Raw genomic sequence first — 21,046 nt, forward strand, 5'->3', positions numbered from 1 at the left:
CCCAGGGCTGAGGAATCCTTGGCACGTTTTGGGGGGTCTTCGCCCCTCAAACCCACCTCAGCAGTTTGGCACGGATGAGCGACGGTCTGAGGACTGAGGGAAGAAGGGCTGCCCTCAGACCGCGGTGAGAGTTTTGGTCAAACATGCACGGCCTCTGTGGGTGGCAGGTGCCACACAGCCCCCCACCCCACCCCACCCCCCGAACTCTAGGGGAAGGAAGGGCAGAGCTTAGGGTCTGTTCATCTCCTCAGGGTTTGTCCCTCCCCCTCAGCTTCTGTCAGTTTGAAGTCCTTTCACACCTGCTGTGTGAGAAGTTAAGTGCTGGGCCTGAGGCCCTAAGATGCAGGGAAGTGCTGGAGAGAAAGGGGCTGTCTGCATGGGAAAACGTACATCCACATGCAAGAACATGTTTCCACTCAGAAATGCATCCTGGACCCAGGGGAAGACAAGTTCCCAGGCAGCACAGGGATGCAAGGTCTCCTCTCTTCCCCGTGGCAGGGAATGTGTGTCTGTCATCTGTGGAAGGCGAGGCCTGCCCTGGGGAGACCGTGCTTCACCTCACTTGTGCCACAGGGGATACACATGCTTCGCTGGGGCGGGAGGGCTGGGGGCAGGGCAGGGGGGCTGTGATTTCCTCGCTACTTCCCAGGCACCACCCTGCGTCGTCCGGTGGCCAAGGGTCGCTGTTTGTGAACACACCACTTCCAGGGTCTCCAGGGGGTGGGAGGAGGGAGGAGGTGGGGGCACAAATCCCCACAGAAATTCTTTGAGGGAGCCAACATGTGTCCAGGGCGGCAAAAAAAACCCTCACCCTGCACATGGTTTCTCACCCCCTCGTGAGAAAGCACAACTCCACGTGGGAAAATACTTCCACGTCTCCACACACCGAAGACGGGTGTCCAGACGAGGGAGGGGAAAAAACACCCCCCCCCCCAGTTGTTCAAAGGCCCGGGTCCAGAGAAGAGAACGGGCCACTCCGCGCGGGAGAAGCGCACACATCCCGGCGAGGAAACCCATGTCCACCTAAAGCTCCTCGATGTGTCACAGCTCCACACGACAAAAGCCTGTCGCCAAGTCCTCCTCCCTGCCTTCTGAGCTGGCCGGGAGGGCCGGGGAGGGGGGCCTCCCCGAGCCGCCCCCTATACCCGAGTGGTGGAGTGGGGATGGGGGAGCGTGTTGTTGTGGCTGGTAGCGGTGGGGGGAGGCGGGGGGAAGGGCCCAAAGGGATGCAGGGAGGGGGGCGGCGGGGGAGGGGGTGGCCCCAGGCCGCTGGGCAGCAGGGTCAGGGCCCCGGGGGCCAAGAGTGGCAAATCGTCCGGCGCCCGGCGCAGGGCCAGGGTGTAGTCGGGCGGGCAGGCGGGGCGCAGGGCCACCGCAGGTTCCGCGCCGACGCCCCCGCCCCGCTTCAGCTGCAGCGACACCAGCTCCTCCTCGGGTGGCAGCTCACGGCCGGCAGCAGGGAGCAGGGTGCCCCCGCCGGGCACGCCGGTGCCCGAGCCGCCGGGGCGGGGTGGGTGGGGAGGCTGAGCCGCCTGCACCGCAGCTCCTGCCGCCGGTGCCGCTTGCAGTAGAGGGCGGCGAAGGCAAGGATGTTGAGGAAGAGGAGGGAGGCGCCCACGGCCACGGTGACGCTGAGCTCCGTGGAGTAGTCTCGGGAGTCCCCGGGGAAGCGGTCGTAGGCCCGGGGGCCCGGCTCGGGCTTGGGCTCGGGCTGCAGGGTGGCCGGAGGCGGGGGGCGGCGAGTGCCGGGGGCACCAGGGGGCGGGCGCGGCGGCCAGCGCGTGGCGTAGGGACGGAGGCGCGTGGTGGTGGTGAAGAGCTCCGTGTGCAGGTTGTGCAGGTGCGGCACGAGCTTCAGCCAGAAGGCCACCTTGTTGGCGCGGTAGTTGGCGCGCACGCGCGGCTTCAAGCCGATGTGCAGGTACTGCTTCTCCTTGCTGTTGAACTTGCTCCACACCACCTCCTCGAAGCGGTTGCGCTTGGTGTGGATGAACTTGGTGTCCTGTGGCACCGGCTGGTTGGGGTCGCTGTGGACACAACGGGGCAGGGAAAGGAGGAGTAAGGGTGAGGCTCCCATGAAAGGCAGGGGTGGGGGCCTGCTATGGGAGGAATGGGGAGAGAGATGGACAGAGATGCAGAGAGCTGGGGAAACGGGAAGTGAGACAGAGACGGATACGAAGAGACAGAGAAACTGCCAGAGACGGACGGACAGACAGACAAAGAGGGATGAAGCCAGACTGCCAGAGACAGTCTGAGATGAGGACAGAGGGGCAGAGAGGGAAGAGACAGACCACCAGTGACAGAGGCAGAGTCTGAGAATGAATGAGATAGAGACATATGGAAACAGAGACACAAAAGGACATGAGAGACAGCCAGGGGGAAACCAGCGAGTACAGAGTAACCAGATCAAAGCAAGCAGAGATATCAATAGATTTCAAGAGAGAGAGGCAGAGACAGCAATAGACAGACAGACACAAACCCTCACACACACTCAGATACACAGATGGGAGCACTCAGACAGCGGGCCGAGCTCTGGGAGGAGAAGGAGAGAGCTGGGTGGGCAAGGGAGGGAAGGAGAGACAGACTCAGAGCCAAAGGCACCAAGTGAGCCCGCCCCCCAGAAAAGACAGGGACCTCTCTTCCAACTCTTCTGAGTCTTCAACACACACAGAAGAGCTGTCCGGCAGGTGTCTGAGTCGAGAAGGCAAGAGTGCCTTGATGGAGGAATGATGGCCATGTGAAGGAGAGGGAGAGAAGGGGCTGAGGATGGAGGCGGTGTGTGCCCTGACCTGCAGGGATGCCTGACCCAGCCCCTCTGGCCCTCACCCGGTCTTGGCGAAGTTGGTCCAGTAGGTCATGACCACGGCGCTGAGCATGACATCATTCTTGGAGAAGTTGCAGGGGAAGAGGTCGGTGGCACCCACCATGGGCACACCAAAGACGTAGGGTAGCTCATCCCCGTGTGCTGCATCTGCCCACTCGGGCCGGCCCTCAGCCTGGCAGTGGTGGTAGAAGGTGTAAAAGTAGACAGGGGACTGGTAGTCAGCGTGCAACTTGGCGGTGGCCACAGCCGGTGCCACCCACTGGTGGCCAGTAAAGAGCGCCAGCAGGGTCTTGCGCCACATCTCGCCATTGTCCCTGTCGGCCCAGTCCGTGTACATAAACTTGATGGTCTGCCGCAGCACATCCTTGCCCTCCGGGTAGCCATACAGGTTGTCCACAAAGTTGGAGACGGTGAAGTCGAAGGCGCTGGCGGACACGCCGTCCTCGCCCTCCGCCGAGTCCTCCACGAACTTGAGGCCCTCTCCCTGGTTGACACCGATGAGCATGTCATAGTTGAGGAATTCTCCCTGCTGCATGAGGATCTCAGGGTCATCGGGGACTATGTCACCGTCCACCACGGGCCCAAAGGCGATATCGTAGCTGGGGAGAAGGGGTCAAGGTCGCATCACCTGTTCACCGGCCTCCTCTCAGCTCACAGCCTGCTGAGTCCTCTGCTCAGAAGACCCCTCTCCCCTAGTTAAAACCTTCTGAGCCCTTCAGGGTACTTGACCTCTCAGGAAGTCCTCCCTCAAGCACTTCATGGAGCCTCGTGCACACTGGCTCTGTTTAGGCACCTCCGCCTAGGGAAGGCTTCTGGGAGAAGGCAGGGCCCCGGGAGGGCCTTGAAGTCCACATCTCCTGGCTAAATTGAATGCTTGTGGCCTGCGGGCACCTCTCACCCTCAACCTCCTTGGAACCAGCAAGGAGAATGGAGGCCTGGACCTGGCCCTCTCCCACCCCCATACCGGGCGGGCTGTATGTCCTGGTCCACCAGCTCCCGAGAAGGCTTACGGCGCAGACACTCCACGGCCTCTGCCCTGTCCTCCCGGTCACAGCCCACCTTGGCCGCCAGCAGCCGCGTGTACTTGAGCAGCTGGTAGTTGACAGACCAGCTAGAGATAGCAGTGCCACTCTGGGCGATGGCCTTCTGGAACAGCCCTGGTGGGACAGGCAGGCTTTAGGCTGGGCTGTATCAGCCTGAGGGAGGAGAAGGGGGACCTGCTGGGGTTGAGGGTGTGAGAAAGGGGACAAGAGGGACAGGCTGAGGAGGTGGCTGGTACCTTCCGAATGGTGGGAGAGGATCAGAAGGTTGACACAGGAGGCCCCTGCCCCAGATCCGAAGATGGTGATGCGCTCGGGGTCGCCCCCAAAGTGGGCAATGTTCTCACTGAGCCAGCGCAGGGCCTGGATCTGGTCCACGAGCCCGTAGTTGCCTTTTGCAGCCTGGTCCCCAGTGCTGAGAAAACATGGGGGTAGAGGAAAAAAGGGGGCTTCCTGGGGGTGTCACAGCACACTTTCCCTCTTTCTGGGCAGCTCAGTCCAACCCAGAAGCCATTCTGCTTCTGCTGGGTTTAGAGGAACCCTGCCAGCAGGCCCTCCTCCCAGACTCCAGCCCCTAGAGTTGGCTGCCCACCCTCACCAGGCACCCCAAGCCGGTAGTTGAGTGTGGCTACAATGACGTTGCCGTAGGTGTCCAGGACAGAGCCATCCAACATGTTCCCGGTGCCCTCCATGTAGGAGCCACCATGCAGGAACAGCATCACCGGCTTCTTCCCGGAGTCCCGGATATCTGCGTGGGGAGGGGGCGGGTCGGTGGGCCGGGGGGTGGGGGACAAGGACACAGTCAAACCAGAAGCAGCACCGCCCAGCTCCCAGGCCTGCTGAGTTCCAGCCCAGAGCTCAGGGGACATGTCACTCCCATACCTGGGGGGCAAGACCGGATTCTCCTCCCTCCCTCCCCAGCTAACCCTGGCAGACGATCCCTCCCCACCTCCTGCCGGTGTGCCCTACAGCACTTCTCCCCATGCCTGGCAGACCTTCCAAGAAGCCTAGCAGAGGCAGGACTGGGGGCTGGCCCTCCTCAGGGCATCTGCTGGACCCAGAGGAACCCCTCCCCACAAACACACAGCAAATCTCCTTCCTGCTCCTAGGAAGAGCGAGCTCCCAAGGCTGTCACTGGAGCTAGAGATCCTGGGAGGGTCCTGGCGTTTCCTTCGACTCAGGCCGTGGGCCTCAGTTCCACATGGTAGCCTGGTCTGTGGGTGAGGGTGTGCCAGGCCCTAGGGTCCCTAGGGGCTTGGTCTCCTCCCCAGTTACCATGGCAACCCCAAGCTTAATTACTGTGGCCGGAGGCGGCAGGGTGGGAAAGAGCCTGCCTAATGAAGCCAGGGTCCAGCTCTAGTCTCGGACCCCCCAAACTGGCCTAAGTCCTGAGCTCTGGACCCTTCTCTTGCCATGTCCCCAAAGGATCCCATGATCACTCCCATATGTAGAAGGCCCCTTGAGGGGTAACTAATTCCGGAAGAGGGTGGGAGTCTGCGAGGGCTTGCCAGGGTCCCTGCCCCTGCAGCTCCTCCACGATGCAGCCACAGTGCCTGTGCTGGCGTCACCCCTGGCCTCCAGGCCCTCCTCTTTCTTGACACCTGCAATCTCTGACCAGCCTGGGCACTCGGGCAAATAAGATCCAGGCCTGGGCCTCCACAGCTGGTCCCCAGTGCCTCTGCCCGCCTCCCTCATGCCGCTAGGAACTTCCCTCCTGGCAGAAGGTCAACCAACAGGTCACTGAGACACTCCCCTCCAACCCCCCACAGACAGCTTCCTGCCTCCTGTCTCTTAGGACCTTCTATGACACCTCCTTCCACCTGACTTTGGCCAGGAGCTCCTAGGTGGGCAGTGCCCTCTCTGTGTCCTCCCCCAATCCTATTCTTCCCTTTGTTCCTGAACCTCCAGTGGCCTTCCAACAGTTCAGGCTGGTCTCCTTCCCTCCGAGGTCCTGTCCTAAATGTCCTCACCCCTCCCCGCTCCTCCCCACCCAGCACCTCCACTCCCAGCGAGGGGGGAGGGGGAGTCAGAAAGGGGAGGAGCAGGAAGGGGGGCTGGGGCGACAAGAATTCAAAACCAACAACAAAAAAGAGGATCAAGAAAGAAGAAAGAAAAAAACAACAACCAAAAAACAAGAAGCTCTCGGGGCAGATTCAACAAGAAAATTAAAAAAAACCCAAAAAACAAGAAACCAAAAAGATCCGTTTTTGGAAAAAAAGAAAAAAGTTCTTTGCACTTTTTCAAAATTTTGTGGTGAAACTTCAAGATATTGGGCCCTGTTTTCAAAAATGTCCAAATTCTTTAATTTGCTTCAAATGTGCATTTTCTGCATCGGACAGGCTTTTTTTTGGAAACTGTAGCAGCTTTCTGCTGTTTCGATTGTGGCATCAGTTTGCCAACTTAAACTTGTTTTTTTTAAATGTTATTTTGCTCCAAATAAAAATTGTTTTTTCAAATGTTATATTTCCCAACTTTAAAAACAGTCCAAATGTCTTGGGCTTCCCTGGTGGCGCAGTGGTTGAGAGTCTGCCTGCCGATGCAGGGGACACGGGTTCATGCCCCGGTCCGGGAAGATCCCACATGCTGCGGAGAGGCTGGGCCTGTGAGCCATGGCCGCTGAGCCTGCGCGTCTGGAGCCTGTGCTCCGCAACGGGAGAGGCCACAACAGTGAGAGGCCCGCGTACCGCAAAGAAGAAAAAAATAAATAAATTTGTTTTAAATACAATTTATTGAACTGTAACTTTATAAAACTTAATTTTTAGTAATGACTGTTTAACAACTGGCTCAAAACATTCCTGAAAAGTTAACAAATGGCTCTCGAGCCAGTAAGAGCCAGTTCCAATACACCACTGTAAGGCAATCATCCCCAGACAATTTTCTTTTCATCTGATGTGGGAAATTGCCTTTTATAAGATACTTCATTTGGGCTTCTCATCACCCAACAACATTTTCTCATGTATGGAAAGTAGGATACTTGAAGATTCAAAAAACACAGAATTTAGTGTGTGTGAGAAGTTCAAAGTCATAGGAAACAGAAGGAAACCTGTTTAATATACAGGTTCCAAAGAGGTAGAAAGGACAGGAAGGGAGTTTTCTCCATCTTACCTGGATCTGTGTCTATCACCATGCCTACCCATTCCTGAGTTGTCAGTTTGCAAATATCCTTGTCCTTCACCATCCAGGAACAGGGAGCTTCTGAGAAAAGTGCACCACAGAATGGCTTCACTCCGATCACACAAGCATAGCCATATAGCTCTCCCCCAGCTAACACATCCAAGATTTTGACTGTGAAATCTATCTGGCATTGAGACTGGCAAAAATGGACACAAGGTAATTTGTATATTGTGTTTTCTATTTTCTTTTTCAAAGAATCACGGTCAACCTTTTCTTTAGCACATCCCAGAACTTTCTTACTCCTATCATCCACTCCAATAAAAAGATAGCCTCGGGCTTCCCTGGTGGCGCAGTGGTTGAGAGTCCGACTGCCGATGCAGGGGATGCCCCAGTCCGGGAAGATCCCACATGCCGCAGAGCTGCTAGGCCCGTGAGCCATGGCCGCTGGGCCTGCATATCCGGAGCCTGTGCTCCGCAACGGGAGGGGCCACAGCAGTGAGAGGCCCGCGTACCGCAAAAAAAAAAAAAAAAAAAAAAGAAACGAAATAGCTTCCTTATTTTCAGCTATAATTTGTCTCCCTATAACTTCCACCTGCTGGGACTCACAAACAAATCTAATTGCTTTTGAACTAGCAGAACTATACTCTCATGACTCCCAAGGCTCATTGATGTTACTTGGTTGCTGATGACAACCATGATAGATACAAAGTTTTCTGAGAGTCTAGCTCCATATGAACATCTGCTCCACATTTCCCCAAATTTCTCACTCATTCTCCTTTACAAGTTGCTCCTGAGCTATGATTTTACTAAGCTCTTCATGCTCTCAGACATAAACTGAGAGGAATGAGATTTAAAAAAATTTTTTTTTTTTTTTTACCTGATGCTCTTGCTTTTTCTCTTATTGCTTCAGTTCCACATCTGGCTTTTGTCTGAATGTTTGCCTTCTGTCACAGCCCCTGTTGCCCTTTGATATCAGCCTGGAAGGAGCAGGAACTCTGCCAGACTCCCCTAGTCTTCATAACATTGACCCCTGAGGAAGGCTGATAAGGACTCAAGAAAAGCCTATGACAGGGCAGATTGTCAGGCCAGGATCTGACCTCTGGGAGAGAATGAAGTATTAGTGGGGAAATTCAGGGGTTTTCAAGTGAGGGGCCAAAGCTAAAACATCCCTCCTCTAAAGGGCTGAGTGTTATTTCTATACATCATACAAGCATCTCCTGTCATGGTTAATTTCACTTCAAAGCTCTACATTTATTTTAGATTAAGCTGTCCTGTACATATCTATTATGAACAATATTAACCTATTCTATCACCTTCCAAATCGTTTGTCCTATTCTATTCACTTTTATTCTCTTTTTCCTACTTTTCCTCTTTGTTGGACACAAGACCCAGCCTAGAAAAATACTCTTTGGTGAAGGTTTGGCTACCCCTGGATGAGAGGATTACAGATGATTTTTCATTGAATTTCTTTTCCTTTCCTTTTTTTCTTTAACTTTTCTCTATTTTCTAAATGGTCTACAATGAACATCAATTGTTTGCATAATTAAAAAAAACAATTAAGTGAAAAAAATAAACAGGTAAGAGACAGTTATCTCTTTTGGGGATGCTGGTTAAACTGGAACAAGTGAATATTGGCCAGCAATTATTGATGATGATGATGATGATGAACCTATGAACGTTAACTTACAAGGACAAAGGGTCTTTGCAGATGTGATTAAGAAAGGATGTTGAGATGAGGAAATTATTCTGGATTATCCATGTGGGCCCTAAATCCAATCACGAGTGTTCTCATAAGAATTCAGTAGAGGGACTTCCCTGGTGGTCCAGTGGTTAAGACTTCGCCTTCCAATGGAGGGGGTGTGGGTTCGGTCCCTGGTCAGGGAGCTAAGACCCCACATGCCTCGTGGCCAAAAACATAAAACAGAAGCAATATTGTAACAAATTCAATAAAGACTTGAAAAAGTGGTCCACATCAAAAAAAAATCTTAAAAAAAAAAAAAAGAATGAGGTAGAGAGAGATTTGATACCTACAAAAGAGGAGGGGGCAATGTGACCACAGAGGCAGAGATTGGAGTGATGTGGCCGCAAGTGAGGGAATGCCAGCAGGCACAGGAAGCAGGAAGAGGCACAAAATGGATTCTGCCCTGGAGCGTCTGAGGGGAGCACAGCCCATGCTGACACCTTGATTTCTGCCCTCGTATGTCAAACTTCTGGCTGTGAGAGAATAAAGTGTTATTGTTTTAAACAACCAAGGTTGTGGCAATTTGTTACTGCAGCCACAGGAAACTAACATACTTCTCTCCGCATAAGTCAAACCATCAAACAACTCTTTGTTTCTACTCCAATTTGCTTATGCTGAAATGGCATTCTGAAATAGGTTTCTGAATACCTCCTCGGGTTTTTTTTTTTTTTTTAACTGAGGTCACTCTTCCTATGGAGTTCTGCTTTGTTGGCATGACACTTTGTACCTGTCTGGCTCAAAAGTTATTTCCAGGATAGGAGGCAGAATACATACTATGATGAATAAATCAGCACAGCAACATAGTAAACTGCAGAGGTCTGCTCTCAGCTTCAACTTTAACCCTTTTTCACTCACATCATTTCCAAATTCAGTCTCACTTTTATTTCATTTTAAAATTTATTATTATTATTTCTTGGCCGTTCCACGTGGCATTTGGGATCCTAGTTCCCCAACCAGGGATTGAACCCGCGCCCCCTGCAGTGGAAGCACAGAGTCTCAACTACTGGACCGCCAGGGAAATCCCCAGTCTCATTTTTAGTTCTACTACCTACCTTAATTCTCAGTTTCACTCTCACACTGAAATCCTTCTGATATCACTTACTTTTAGAAAGATAAAAAGGACCGTCATTTACTGGACATATGCATTTGGGCACAAGGGACCAAGCTGGGAGTGTGGCACATGATACGGAACCTGAGATTACATGGCCAGTTAAGTGGAAGAGCTGGCATGCACAGCCAGGTCTGTTTAATACAAATGCCCCTACTCCTTCCACTGCCTTTCAAGTTTGGGATTCTGGATTGCTTTGGAGTCTTCAAAATCTGAAATCTATCTAAGTACCTCCTTTTTCCTTCCCAATCAACAGGAAGGACATTTTTGGGGCAGAAGAACTAGGAACTGTATTGTTTTCTCCTTCTTATTCTTTAATGCACTATTAGGGACCAAATCAGGAGAAGGAAGGATAATGTGAAAGATGAGCAAAGAGGGTTTCTCTTCCTTCTTCAGAGTTCCTTAGTTAAGTCCTCTGGTTATGAATAGTACGTTATCAGGCCAGCGAGGAGCTCACATTCTGGCTCTGATACCTCAAAGCAAATGTTCATGATACAAAGCAACTTGAAATCAGTAGCTTGTACAGTGGTTTTTTTCTAGGTCTTGGGAAAATGATCTGGTCACACTGCTGACAGTTGGCGAAGAACTAGAGCTCCCAATTTATTTGTGTTTATTCACCAAGCATTTCAATTTATCAGCCGAGATAGGTATAGCACAGTTTTCCTGGTCAGTAGACACAAACTGCCAAATACCAGCATCCATCTCACTCTCAATTCATTTGTCAAGATGATTCGGCTAGAATAGCAGACTAGATAGCATGGTGACCAAGAGTAACAGTGCTGGTTCTACCACGCCACCACCTGACTCTGGGTAAGTCTCCTTTCATTCATTCTCTCATTCAGTCAGCTGTTTTTTAAAACACCAAGGGCCTTGAAATCCTAGCTCTAGCACTTTTTGGCTTAGAAAGCTTCGTTAAGATAACCCAAACCTCACATTCCTTCTTTGTAAAGTGGCGATAATAATAGTGCCTTCTCCATACGGTTCTTGTGAGAATGAAGTGCGATGATGTATATAAAAAGGTTAGCATGGTGCCTGGCATATAACGTCAGTTTTTCATTCGATAATCAGTTACTAAGCATTTACTGTGTTCTGAACATGGTACTATGTCCTGGGGCCACCCATCATTTGCACCATTTAGTGACTGCCTTCTTTGGGCCAGATCTGCAACTTTGATGATCTCAAATTGTCCTCGTAACAACTTATAAGACATGCATTATTTTCACTATCTTATAAATGAAGAAACTGAGTTCAGGGAAGTAAAGTTGAAGATTACACACCAAGTAAGTAGCAGAGCTGGGATTTGGACTCCTATCTATCTGATTCCAAAACCCATTTACTATCATTCTGCCATGCAGCCTTTACTGTTAGCAAGAAGAATAAGACACATGTCCTGTTCACAATCTAGAGGGGGAAAACATATATTAAAGAACTCATTGCAATACAACATATGTGATAACACCAGGTGTTATCGCATTGTTCTCATTCAGTTCTCGTAACAGCTCTGTGAGGTAGGTACTGTCATTATTCCCTTTTCACAGATGGGGAAACTGAGGAACAGAGTTTATGGTGCTTGCAAATACTATAGTCCATATACATGACCACTACACTCTAGTGCCATTCTGGAGAGCTAGAAACATATGAACAGTGTGCTTGGGGTGTTCTAAGGAGTGACAGTGACTATGCTTGTGAGAACAAGATAAGATTTCATAAGTGAGATGGTATGTGAGCTGAAACCTGCAAGTAATGCACCAAGTTCAGGGTTTCCGTGGTGGCGCAGTGGTTAAGAATATGCCTGCCAATGCAGGGGACATGGGTTCGAGCCCTGGTCCGGGAAGACCCCACATGCTGCGGAGCAACTAAGCCCGTGTGCCACGACTACTGAGCCTGCGCTCTAGAGCCCGCAAGCCACAACTATTGAGCCCGCACGCTACAACTACTGAAGCCTGCGCGCCTAGAGCCTGTCCTCCACAACAAGAGAAGCCACCGCAATGAGACGCCCGCGCACCGCAACGAAGAGTAGCCTCCACTCGTCACAACTAAAGGCCGCGCACGGCAACGCAGCCAAAAATAAAATAAATAAAAAACATAAAAAAGGACAACCTCATTTCCATAAAGACAAGCAAAAAAACTTACCTTAATAAAAAAAAAAGAGGGCTTCCCTGGTGGCTCAGTGGTTGAGAGTCCACCTGCCAATGCAGGGGACATGGGTTCGTGCCCCGGTCCGGGAAGATCCCACATGCCGCGGAGCGGCTGGGCCCGTGAGCCATGGCCGCTGAGCCTGCGCGTCCGGAGCCTGTGATCCGCAACGGGAGAGGCCACAGCAGTGAGAGGCCCGCGTGCTGGGAAAAAAAAAAAAAAATAATAATAAAAATAAAAGGAGGCACCAGATTGAGAAAGGACGATGGAGAAGGAAGGGGAAAACCAGGCAGAGGAAGCAGCACTTGCAAAGGCCCATTCTCTTCACTGTCTAAAGTCTATCCTTAAAGTACAATGGAGGTCCTTCATAGGTCTGGTACAGAGGACATTCCATTTTTCTCCATTTATTTCCTCATAACTTTCTCCCCATCCCTATCTGACACTCATCACATTCCTCCTGCTGTCCTTCATATGCCACCTCTCCATTTCTTACTAGCTCTCACCTGGACCATTGCAATCACTTGGCAATAGCTTCCCCTTCTTTCACTCTGCCTTCCTTCAATCTATTTTTGAAACACAGTTGCATATTGAGTTTTCAGCTGTGATCACCCATCTCCTCAGACTCTGAAATCTTTAAATCTCCCACTTTCTCCAGAGTAGTCTAAACTACACAGCCAGCAAGCCACTATCTTTAACAGTCTTGCCCTGTCTTTCAGATCTCTTATCACCCCCTTTCTTTACGTTAACACTGGTCCTGAAACTTTGGTGTGAATCAGAATCTCCCCTGGGGTACTTATTAAAAATATACACGCCTGGGTTCCAACTCCAGATTCAAGCTTAATGATTCTGTAAGTGTGGATTGTGGGAGTTTGTCGTTTGGTTTTGATGCTGGGGGACATCTATGTTGTTAAGTTTCCTCCTGGTATTTCCAACTCACTGAATTTTGGAAAACACTACACCAGTTTCAACTTTACCTAAATTTGGTAAGCTCCCCTATGCTTTCTCATTTAATTTGGGAGTTAAATTATTTTCTCCCAGAATCTCCAAATCGAACGCATCTTTCAAAACCTAGATCAAATGCCACCTCTCCCAGGAAGCCTCTCTTGCTCTCTTTCGCAGTTCTTTGATATTTAGTGGCACCTCTTGCTTATTCAGGAAGCGTCCAAGCCCCTGACAAGCCAATGAGTTTCTCCTGGTCGGGGGGAGAGGGACACATTAATCAAAGTCCACCCCAACCCCTAGCCCTCAGGCGGGAATTCGGCGCAAGCACGATACTGTCGGAACACTGAATCGATAGTTCTTCCTGGAAAGCCAGGGCACACACACCCTCTACAGCCTGCCTCAAATGCCCTTCCCCAGTTGTGAAACGAGGCACCAGCATAAACCACTCCAAATGTCAGTCTCCCCAAGGTCGGAGATCAGGGAATTGGAGGGCGGGCGGGGACTACTCAGGGTCTTGCTTTCAACTTTGAGCATGTAGCCCGCCACGCCAAGAAGAGACTGCAAAGACGCCTACGCCTTCCCGCCCGCTCTCCCCACCCCAACCCCGGCGTTCGCCTAGCCCTCCGATTGGCTGCTCCTAGCACCAGCCGAGCCTCAGGGCTGCGGCCCACGTGGTCCACTGGTCGTCGCGGGATTGGTTGTCGGGATCGGGCTGCCGCGGCAGCTGGCGGGGTAGCGAGGTGGAGCAGTGTGGAAAGCCCCAAGCCCGTACCTCTGGGACTGAACGGCGGCGGGTGGGCTGCGGTCAGCCTCTGCAGGCCTGGGCAGGCCTCCTGAGAGTCTAGGGCGTAAGAGTTTTGGGGGTTCCCAGAGCGGGCTGCGGACCCCCTGCCTGAGGCTTTGGTTTGAGCCCTGGATCCGGCCTTGTGTTTCCCCGGAAGGATGGCGTCTCAGTCTTTCCTGAAGTTGGTGGGGTTTGGATGTTATTATTATTATTATCAGCAGTAGTATTGTTATTGTTGTTATTATTATCGTTTTGAGGATACACCGTGTATAAGAATTGGTGGTCCTGCGCAGGGTGCCATGCAGAATGCCATGAGTTAGAAGTTGGAGGACGGAGGGCTTAGAGATGCTTGAGGGACGTCCTTAACCTATGTGAAATGTTGGAGGTAAGTCGGCTTTATAAACTGTGCTGATGCTTGTATAATCCAGGCGCTTAGGGTTTAGTAGAGAGGGTCGTTCACTGACTGAATTAAACTGTCGCTTATTGAGCCGCCTTCTGTGTCCCAGGCATCATTCTGAGTGTAATGGATGCAAAGGCCAGTAAGAGGAAGTCCTGGTTCTTTAGGAGCTCTGCGTAATGGGGCTGGTGGGAGAGACGGGAGGTGGGGGACGTGAATGGGTGAATAATTGGTGTGTGATGTGTACTGTGGTGGGGAAAAGTGCTGTGGGAGTCAGAGGAGGGGATGACTGAGGGAGTTAGGGACCACTTAACAGAGAAGGTGACGTTTGAACAAAGTTTTAGAACTACAGACTTTCTCCAGATTGAAAGTGGTAGGGAAGGCCCTCCAGACAGAGGGAAGCATACTGTGGAAGAGAACAAGGAAAGTGTGCCCTCTGTGGCTGGAGCACACTTGGAGCTCTGCTCACAAGTTTCATGCTTTTAGACAAGGTTATTTAAGTTCTCTTAGCCTGTTTGCTTTTTGTAACGTGTACTTACTTCTGCACAGGTTGATGAGATACAGGTTCAAGTCTCTAAACAGGCACTTTACTAGTTTCCCTCTCTTTGTGGAATTCAGTTGCTGAATGGAGAACACAGACCATAGCTGTACGTTTTTAACTATGGAGTATCAAGCTATTGACATTTATAAATGGCTGAAGGAGGCATGTTGTGTCTCCAGAATTGTTATTTAGATACAATGCTGAAAAGCTAGAGAGGTTGACATTGTTTGTGATCCTAGTACTTTAGCATAGCATGTTAGCGATAGTAAACTACGAGAAGGTGTCATTTAGAATAAATAAAATGCAGGCAGCTTTCTCATTCAGAAATTGATCATCCATGTTGTGAATTACCCAGGCTTTGCATTGTTTCCTTTATCTTGCCCATGGCCTGGAGAAAAATGAAATTAAACCTTGTATTTAGCTGGTAGTGGAAAAATATAAATCTGGTAATCAGACCTCAGTTTCTCTTTCCAGCATTGCTGTTATTTTTCTATGGACCTTTGTCAAATCCTAGCCTCCCTGGGTCTTGGACTCTTTAGCAGACTCTTGTATAAAATTTTTTATGACTATACTTTTCATCTTTGTTGGCAGCAGAATTGTAAATCAAATTGTATATTAAATGAACTGGAGTTTACTTTATAAAGGATTTTAGGAGAAAATCTTTTCTAAAGATTTTGCTTTAGAACTAGATTATAAATCCCTTCACAGACATCCCTGAGATTTTATCATGCATGGTGTTTGGACTCACTAAAACAAGAAATGTTTTTCTGTACTGTAAATGCTTCTCCACTCTACTCTGTATTACAAAAATTTTTAAAAAGCACCTCCAAAACAAAACTTGTTCAAGTTTGCATTTTTGTACAGCAGAGTTGCTTGAGGTGAATAGTAGAAGATCAAATATTGAAAGCCCACGGTTGCAACTTATCTAAAAAGAAGTCTTTTCTTCTCATGGGTAAACCTAAGTTTTCTTGGATGTGAAAATAGGGTGTTGGGCTGCTCTTAGATAATACAAGGAAGTGAAAAGCAATGATGCAATGATGAGTGAAGTATAGTCTGACCTGGCATTGCCATTGCTTCAGTGTTGGCATTGACCAGGGTATGACCCCTTAATCTTCTCTCTGAGCTGATTCTGGTTGTGGTTTTTCCACATTGGTATGTTCTAGCCTATTTGGATACTGGTTTTATTATGTGTAAGAGTGTTTAATATTCTTTTGAATTACTGATACTTTCCTGTTTTTCTTTGTAGGTTGAGGTGAAAAATATGGCTTTGATATCTTCATGGAAAACTGCATTATTTCAGTCCTGAATCTGGTTCGGTTCCCTTATTGACTCATTACTATATTAAAAATGTTTATTTAGCAGTGATTGTAAAATGAAAGTAATTAACATGTACATGTTTTTTGTGGGGAGACTAAGGGGAAACACGTGTTCAGCCTAGAAAAACATTTCTCATTGGATTTCCTGTGAAGTCAGTGTGTCTTGGGTTTAACTTTGAAACAAATTAAAAAATTTTTAAATTAAAAAAAAAGTTTACTTAACTATGGTATTTGTTCTGGTAAAACCTTGTGGTTTAATAAGAATTTTTGCAAATATCCATTATACTCTTCTCATGGTACATAAAAGTGTTAATATTTTAAAATCTATAGGATATTCTATTTCAAAATTTAGTTCTATTTTCTTAGTGCTGTCAGAAAATGTGCTTTGAATTGCTGAAATGAGTTGTATTGGACAACACCTGTCTCAGCAGAGGCACTTAAAAATCATTTTCATCCTTCCTCTTGTAGTAATGATTTTTTTTTAACCCGTATGTTTTTAACCTGTATGTTTAACCCTGCCAATCCGGTGTCAGCTTAAGTGTTTGTGCAGTATTTCACTTGAGAAATAAGGTATTTCACTCAAGATTGAATTCTTGCTGTTGGAGGAGAGGATTTCTCTCCAATATTGGATTAGCAAAAAAAGCAAAATGTTAATACAGAATGCCTCAAAAAATCAAAGGTAGGGGCTTCCCTGGTGGCGCAGTGGTTGAGAGTCTGCCTGCCGATGCAGGGGACACGGATTCGTGCCCCGGTCCAGGAAGATCCCACATGCCGCGGAGCAGCTGGGCCCGTGAGCCATGGCCGCTGAGCCTGCGCGTCCCGAGCCTGTGCTCCGCAACAGGAGAGGCCACAACAGTGAGAGGCCCGCGTACCGCAAAAAAAAAAAACCAAAAAAACGCGCAAAGGTGGCCTGAATGAAAAATTTACTCTAAATACCTCAACTAATCTTTCGGTTTCCACATAATCATGACATGGAACAGCTCTTTGCCAAAAAACATTTATTCTTAAAATTTACTTAAGCGTTTCATAGAAACTTTAGTAATAGCCAGAATAATTCATGTCAGCTTAGCAAACTCTTAACAGCAAGCACAAAGACCTTATGAAAAGATCCTGTCTTTACACAGTCATAGTTAGGGCAGTATTTTACTTCATCTCTTCATTAATAGCTTTGCTTTCACACTGAAGTCTTCAGACTATTCTGTATATACATTCAACCCCTATTTTCCTGTAACCAGTTTCCCAAGGAAGATATGTGTGGTTCACAAAGGGATCTTTAAAAGGTGATAAACTATAGCAAATGTTACTTAACAAATGAGTCTCAGCATATGGAAGGAGAAAGTGTTTCTAAGTATTTCTATAAAAAGCATGTCCGTGAGGGGTGGGGTGGGGATGAACTGGGAGACTGGGATTGACATGTATACACTGATATGTATAAAAGTGATAATTAATAAGAACCTGCTGTATTACAAAAAATAAATAAAATAAAAAAGCAGGTCCATATTTCATACTGTTTGCAAACCGATAAAACCTATTCCTCATAGGCAGATAAATGCTTTCCTTTCTCAAAAGGCCTGCTTCCCCTTCACTACCCACTCTACGAGGTCTAACTTGGGTTTTTCCTGAGAGCTTCTATACCTCTTGTCCTTTAAGGAAGGGGACAGGAAAAGCTTCTGTGCCGAGTACCCTCTTTGATCCCCTTCTCTATGCTGACCCTCACATCCCCTGCCAGTCCTGATTCTCTCACTCTGACCAGCTCGGTCAACTCTAAGTAGAGGTGTCTAGGGAGCAAGCTAAAAGGTTAAGATCAACGAGTACATCCTTTTAAAGAAATCCATGTGGCTGTTTAAAGTTCATACAATTATTAATTGAGGATGATCAAACAATGCTATTTACCGTGCGGAAAACAAGCCCTCTGGCCTTATAGTGCAGTCATTTTGTTGTGAGACAAGGTGCTAATCCCTTTCAGTTCTCAGGGGAGTACAGTTTAATCAGATGCTGTACTTGTGTTGGATAACCTGTGATGGGACAAGCTCGGTGACTCTTCACGTAATTAAACACACAGCGATAACAAAACACATAGCCAGAGGTGGCAAGAACGGTGTCATTCACCCGGTTTTTACGACACAGTGGGCACACAGTCTTCATTTGGGGCAACAGGGGAGAATCAGAATTGTAGTCTAGATGTACCGGTGGTGGTGGAGTAGGCAGGGCAGTCAATGACTTGATGGTTTCTTGGTTTCCGGATGAATACCACCACTCAAGGAACTGCAGGAAGAATACACTAACCGAAAGGCCAGTAGAGAGGCATGAGGCGGCACCTCCCACGGCTTGCTTCAGAGCTGACTTTATCTTCTCGCCAATGCCGTTTGGAGAACAGAACAAGGAGGCAAAAGCAGAAACTGTTTATTTAGGTACAATCACAGAACAACGAATACGCATGCAATTCTTACACTTTTCATTAGAATCGTTGATTCAGCTTGGGGATTGAATAGATGCTGGACTGGCGTTTTCTCTTGTGTCTATTCGAAACAATTCCCTCTTTCTAACCTACCGTATTTTAGGAGTTCTAGGAGCTAAGCTTTGTTTTTAATGACTAGGGCTTTTTTTTGCTTTGTGTTTTGAGAAAGAAGTTAATGAGCCATTGATTATATAGACCTTTTATGGGGGTGGAAGATAGTATATCCAGAAAAAGAAATAACTCACTTAAAAAACAACTCAGCAGTACTGAGGAATATATTTGAACTTGTCAGAGAACACAGACACTAGGAGCGGGATAGCACCATGGTTAAGAGCAGTCTTTAGAATTGTACTGATCTGGCTTGAATCTCAGCTCTGCCGCCTATTAGCTGTGTGGCCTTGGCAAAGTACTCAAATGTTAGAACTTAGTTTCCTCAACTGTTAAATGGTGCTAATGCATTTATTTCATTGAGCTGTGATGAGGATTGAGATAATATACGTAAACACCTAGCAAAGTGTCTGGTACATAGCAAGTGTGTGCAAAAATGTAGCCATTATGATGAGGAAGGTTACCAGGATGGCAATCCTTGTTTTATGGACACAAGAATTTTTCGATGATTTTATGAAATACCCCAAAGTGGACTGAAGGGGGTAAATTTCATAAAATTGGGATAAGATTTTAGGATTTATTAATCAAATATGTTGGGGAAATGTTAAGCCTTACCTCCCAGCTGGTTGCTGCATCATGCTGGCTTCGGCTGGTTTGTGCTCCAGAGCTTGTATATCCTGAACTGTAAGTCGACCTAGCCGAACCCCAGCCAGACTCAGCAGTGGTGAGTGATGCTGAGCCTTTCCTAGGATGTATCGAAGCTGCTGTACAAGAAACCAGCCTTCCCAGGCCATGTTAACAAATGGGTAGGCTGCCAAAAAGGCTCTGTAAAATCGTTTCCAGCGGGAAGTAGGGGGATGGATGGAATATTCATCCTCTTTTCTCAGGCTAGAAATCAGCTTCTCCAGCTTCACTTTCAGATAGGGAAGAAGAACCAGGAAAATAACTGACTTCCAAAGCTGCTTCTTTGGGAGACCAGCACTGGCCAGTCTCTGAAGCTTGTGTGTGTCTCCTATTATGATCCTCTTTAAGCCATAAATGTTTTCAGAAAACGAGGCGCTGGTTTTAGACAGATAATGTTGCTGGAGTAGAAGATCTAGCAGGGTGAAGATTTCATCAAACCACTTCCACAAGAAGCCGTAGCGGGCAGGATTTGATTCTGCAAGAACCTAAAGCAAAATAAATAAATGAAATTCATTCCATTACACAGCTACTATGCCTTGTATTTATATTTCCTTTTTTTCCCTCTGAATGTCCACACTTTTCTTTCTGGGTCTACCTTAACCTCCCTGAAGTGCTGGGTATTCAGTACACATAACAAGAGACTCCATAACCATTAAATCATGTGAGGTGCATTATATGCTAATTGGTTATTTCAAAACTTAGGCCAAGAAATAAATTCAGATTATTGACTTGGTTTTTACCCGGACGTTCCTAAAACTTTGCAGAGAATTAAATCCTTACCTTGACCACATGCTGAAGAGCAGGTCTCACTGCTGTCATTAAACTGTCCTGTGCTACCACCTCAAAGATGGGTGGCTGGCTGGTCATCCACCGCAGAAGCAGTTGTGATGTGAGCCCAGTGCTCAGCCATAGTTTCGTGTGTGCACTGGGTTTTTCTTTGCCCACAGACTCTCTAGTAAGCATGAACTTTCTGGGGGTGCCAGATGGGTGCTATTTTACAGGAACTGGGCAAAAAAGACCTCTTCCAGAGGCAGAGGGGAGGGGTCTCAAGGGAAGGTGAAGAATGAAGTCAACGCAGACACCCACGTTAGGGAAGTAGTGTGTGGGAGGGGTGAGTTGATTAATGCTGCACCTCACAGGGAAAAGCGTGACTATGGGGGGACAGGTATGGCGAAGAAGCGCTGGCCTCTCGAGCGGCAGTCCTGGAGGCGGCCAATCACATACTCCCAATCCGGAGGGCTCAAAAGCCAGGCGGCTCTGAGGGATCGAAGGTACCAGTGCAGGCCGGCCCCAACGGCCTGGCTCAGCTGTGGGCTGTGCAATCCCCCCGCCCGCGCCAGTCCTTGCGAGTTGACCCCAGACGAGGGGCGAGGAACCCGCGACGCCGCGTTTGAAAGGTCTCGGCTTTATGTCAGAAGCCGCAACCGGAAATAGAAGCCGCTTGGAACCCGGTGGCCGTGGAGAGGCGCTCTAGCCCCGAACGCGGCCCCGCGACCGGAACTAGAGAACTCTGATCTCACAGGGACTTCCGCTTCCGCCCCCAGTTGAAAGTAAAGAAGGCTCCAGCGGGCTCGGTTGGAGAGGGTTTTACCTCTGATTGGTTTTACTCTTCTTAGCTGGTTTTGCATCACTGTCTTGTTGGAAAGCCACAGCTCTGATATCTCTCTACAGAGTCTTTTTGGCAAGGTGTTGGGTCGCCGCACTGACGTCTGGCGCCCGGAGCCAGAGCTCGGCCTGTTGCTGAGGCCTTTGTTCCCTGGGGCGATAGAGATAGAGGCGAGGGACCCATGGGAATGTGGAGATGGAAGGCTCACTTTGCTTGCGGCCGGGGTACTCTTTTTGACGCCTTCGGG

The 21,046-nt window shown here is 48.7% G+C and overlaps 1 protein-coding gene, 1 long non-coding RNA gene, 1 other non-coding gene and 1 pseudogene across 3 annotated transcripts; 2 read left to right on the top strand and 2 right to left on the bottom strand.

Annotated features, from left to right (window-relative positions):
* Positions 1-214: 214 nt before the first annotated feature.
* LOC137212588 (neuroligin-2-like) lies at positions 215-4,733 on the bottom strand. Its single transcript, XM_067716079.1, is given in 6 exon segments — positions 215-1,508; positions 1,511-2,027; positions 2,827-3,423; positions 3,789-3,998; positions 4,082-4,289; positions 4,463-4,733. Coding segments are annotated over 6 exon segments (2,172 nt in total). The 3' UTR covers positions 215-1,139.
* Positions 4,734-13,593: 8,860 nt separating this feature from the next.
* LOC137211745 (uncharacterized) lies at positions 13,594-16,155 on the top strand. Its single transcript, XR_010937196.1, has 3 exons — positions 13,594-13,753; positions 13,947-14,074; positions 15,874-16,155. It is a non-coding gene; the product is annotated as an uncharacterized lncRNA (long non-coding RNA).
* LOC137213731 (Z30 small nucleolar RNA) lies at positions 15,657-15,753 on the top strand. Its single transcript, XR_010938353.1, has one exon. It is a non-coding gene; the product is annotated as a Z30 small nucleolar RNA (small nucleolar RNA).
* Positions 16,156-16,924: 769 nt separating the features above from the next.
* LOC137211744 (peroxisome assembly protein 12-like) lies at positions 16,925-20,614 on the bottom strand (annotated as a pseudogene).
* Positions 20,615-21,046: the final 432 nt, after the last annotated feature.

The sequence above is a fragment of the Pseudorca crassidens genome, chromosome 19 (genome assembly GCF_039906515.1).
Source record: "Pseudorca crassidens isolate mPseCra1 chromosome 19, mPseCra1.hap1, whole genome shotgun sequence".
Classification (NCBI taxonomy): domain Eukaryota; kingdom Metazoa; phylum Chordata; class Mammalia; order Artiodactyla; family Delphinidae; genus Pseudorca; species Pseudorca crassidens.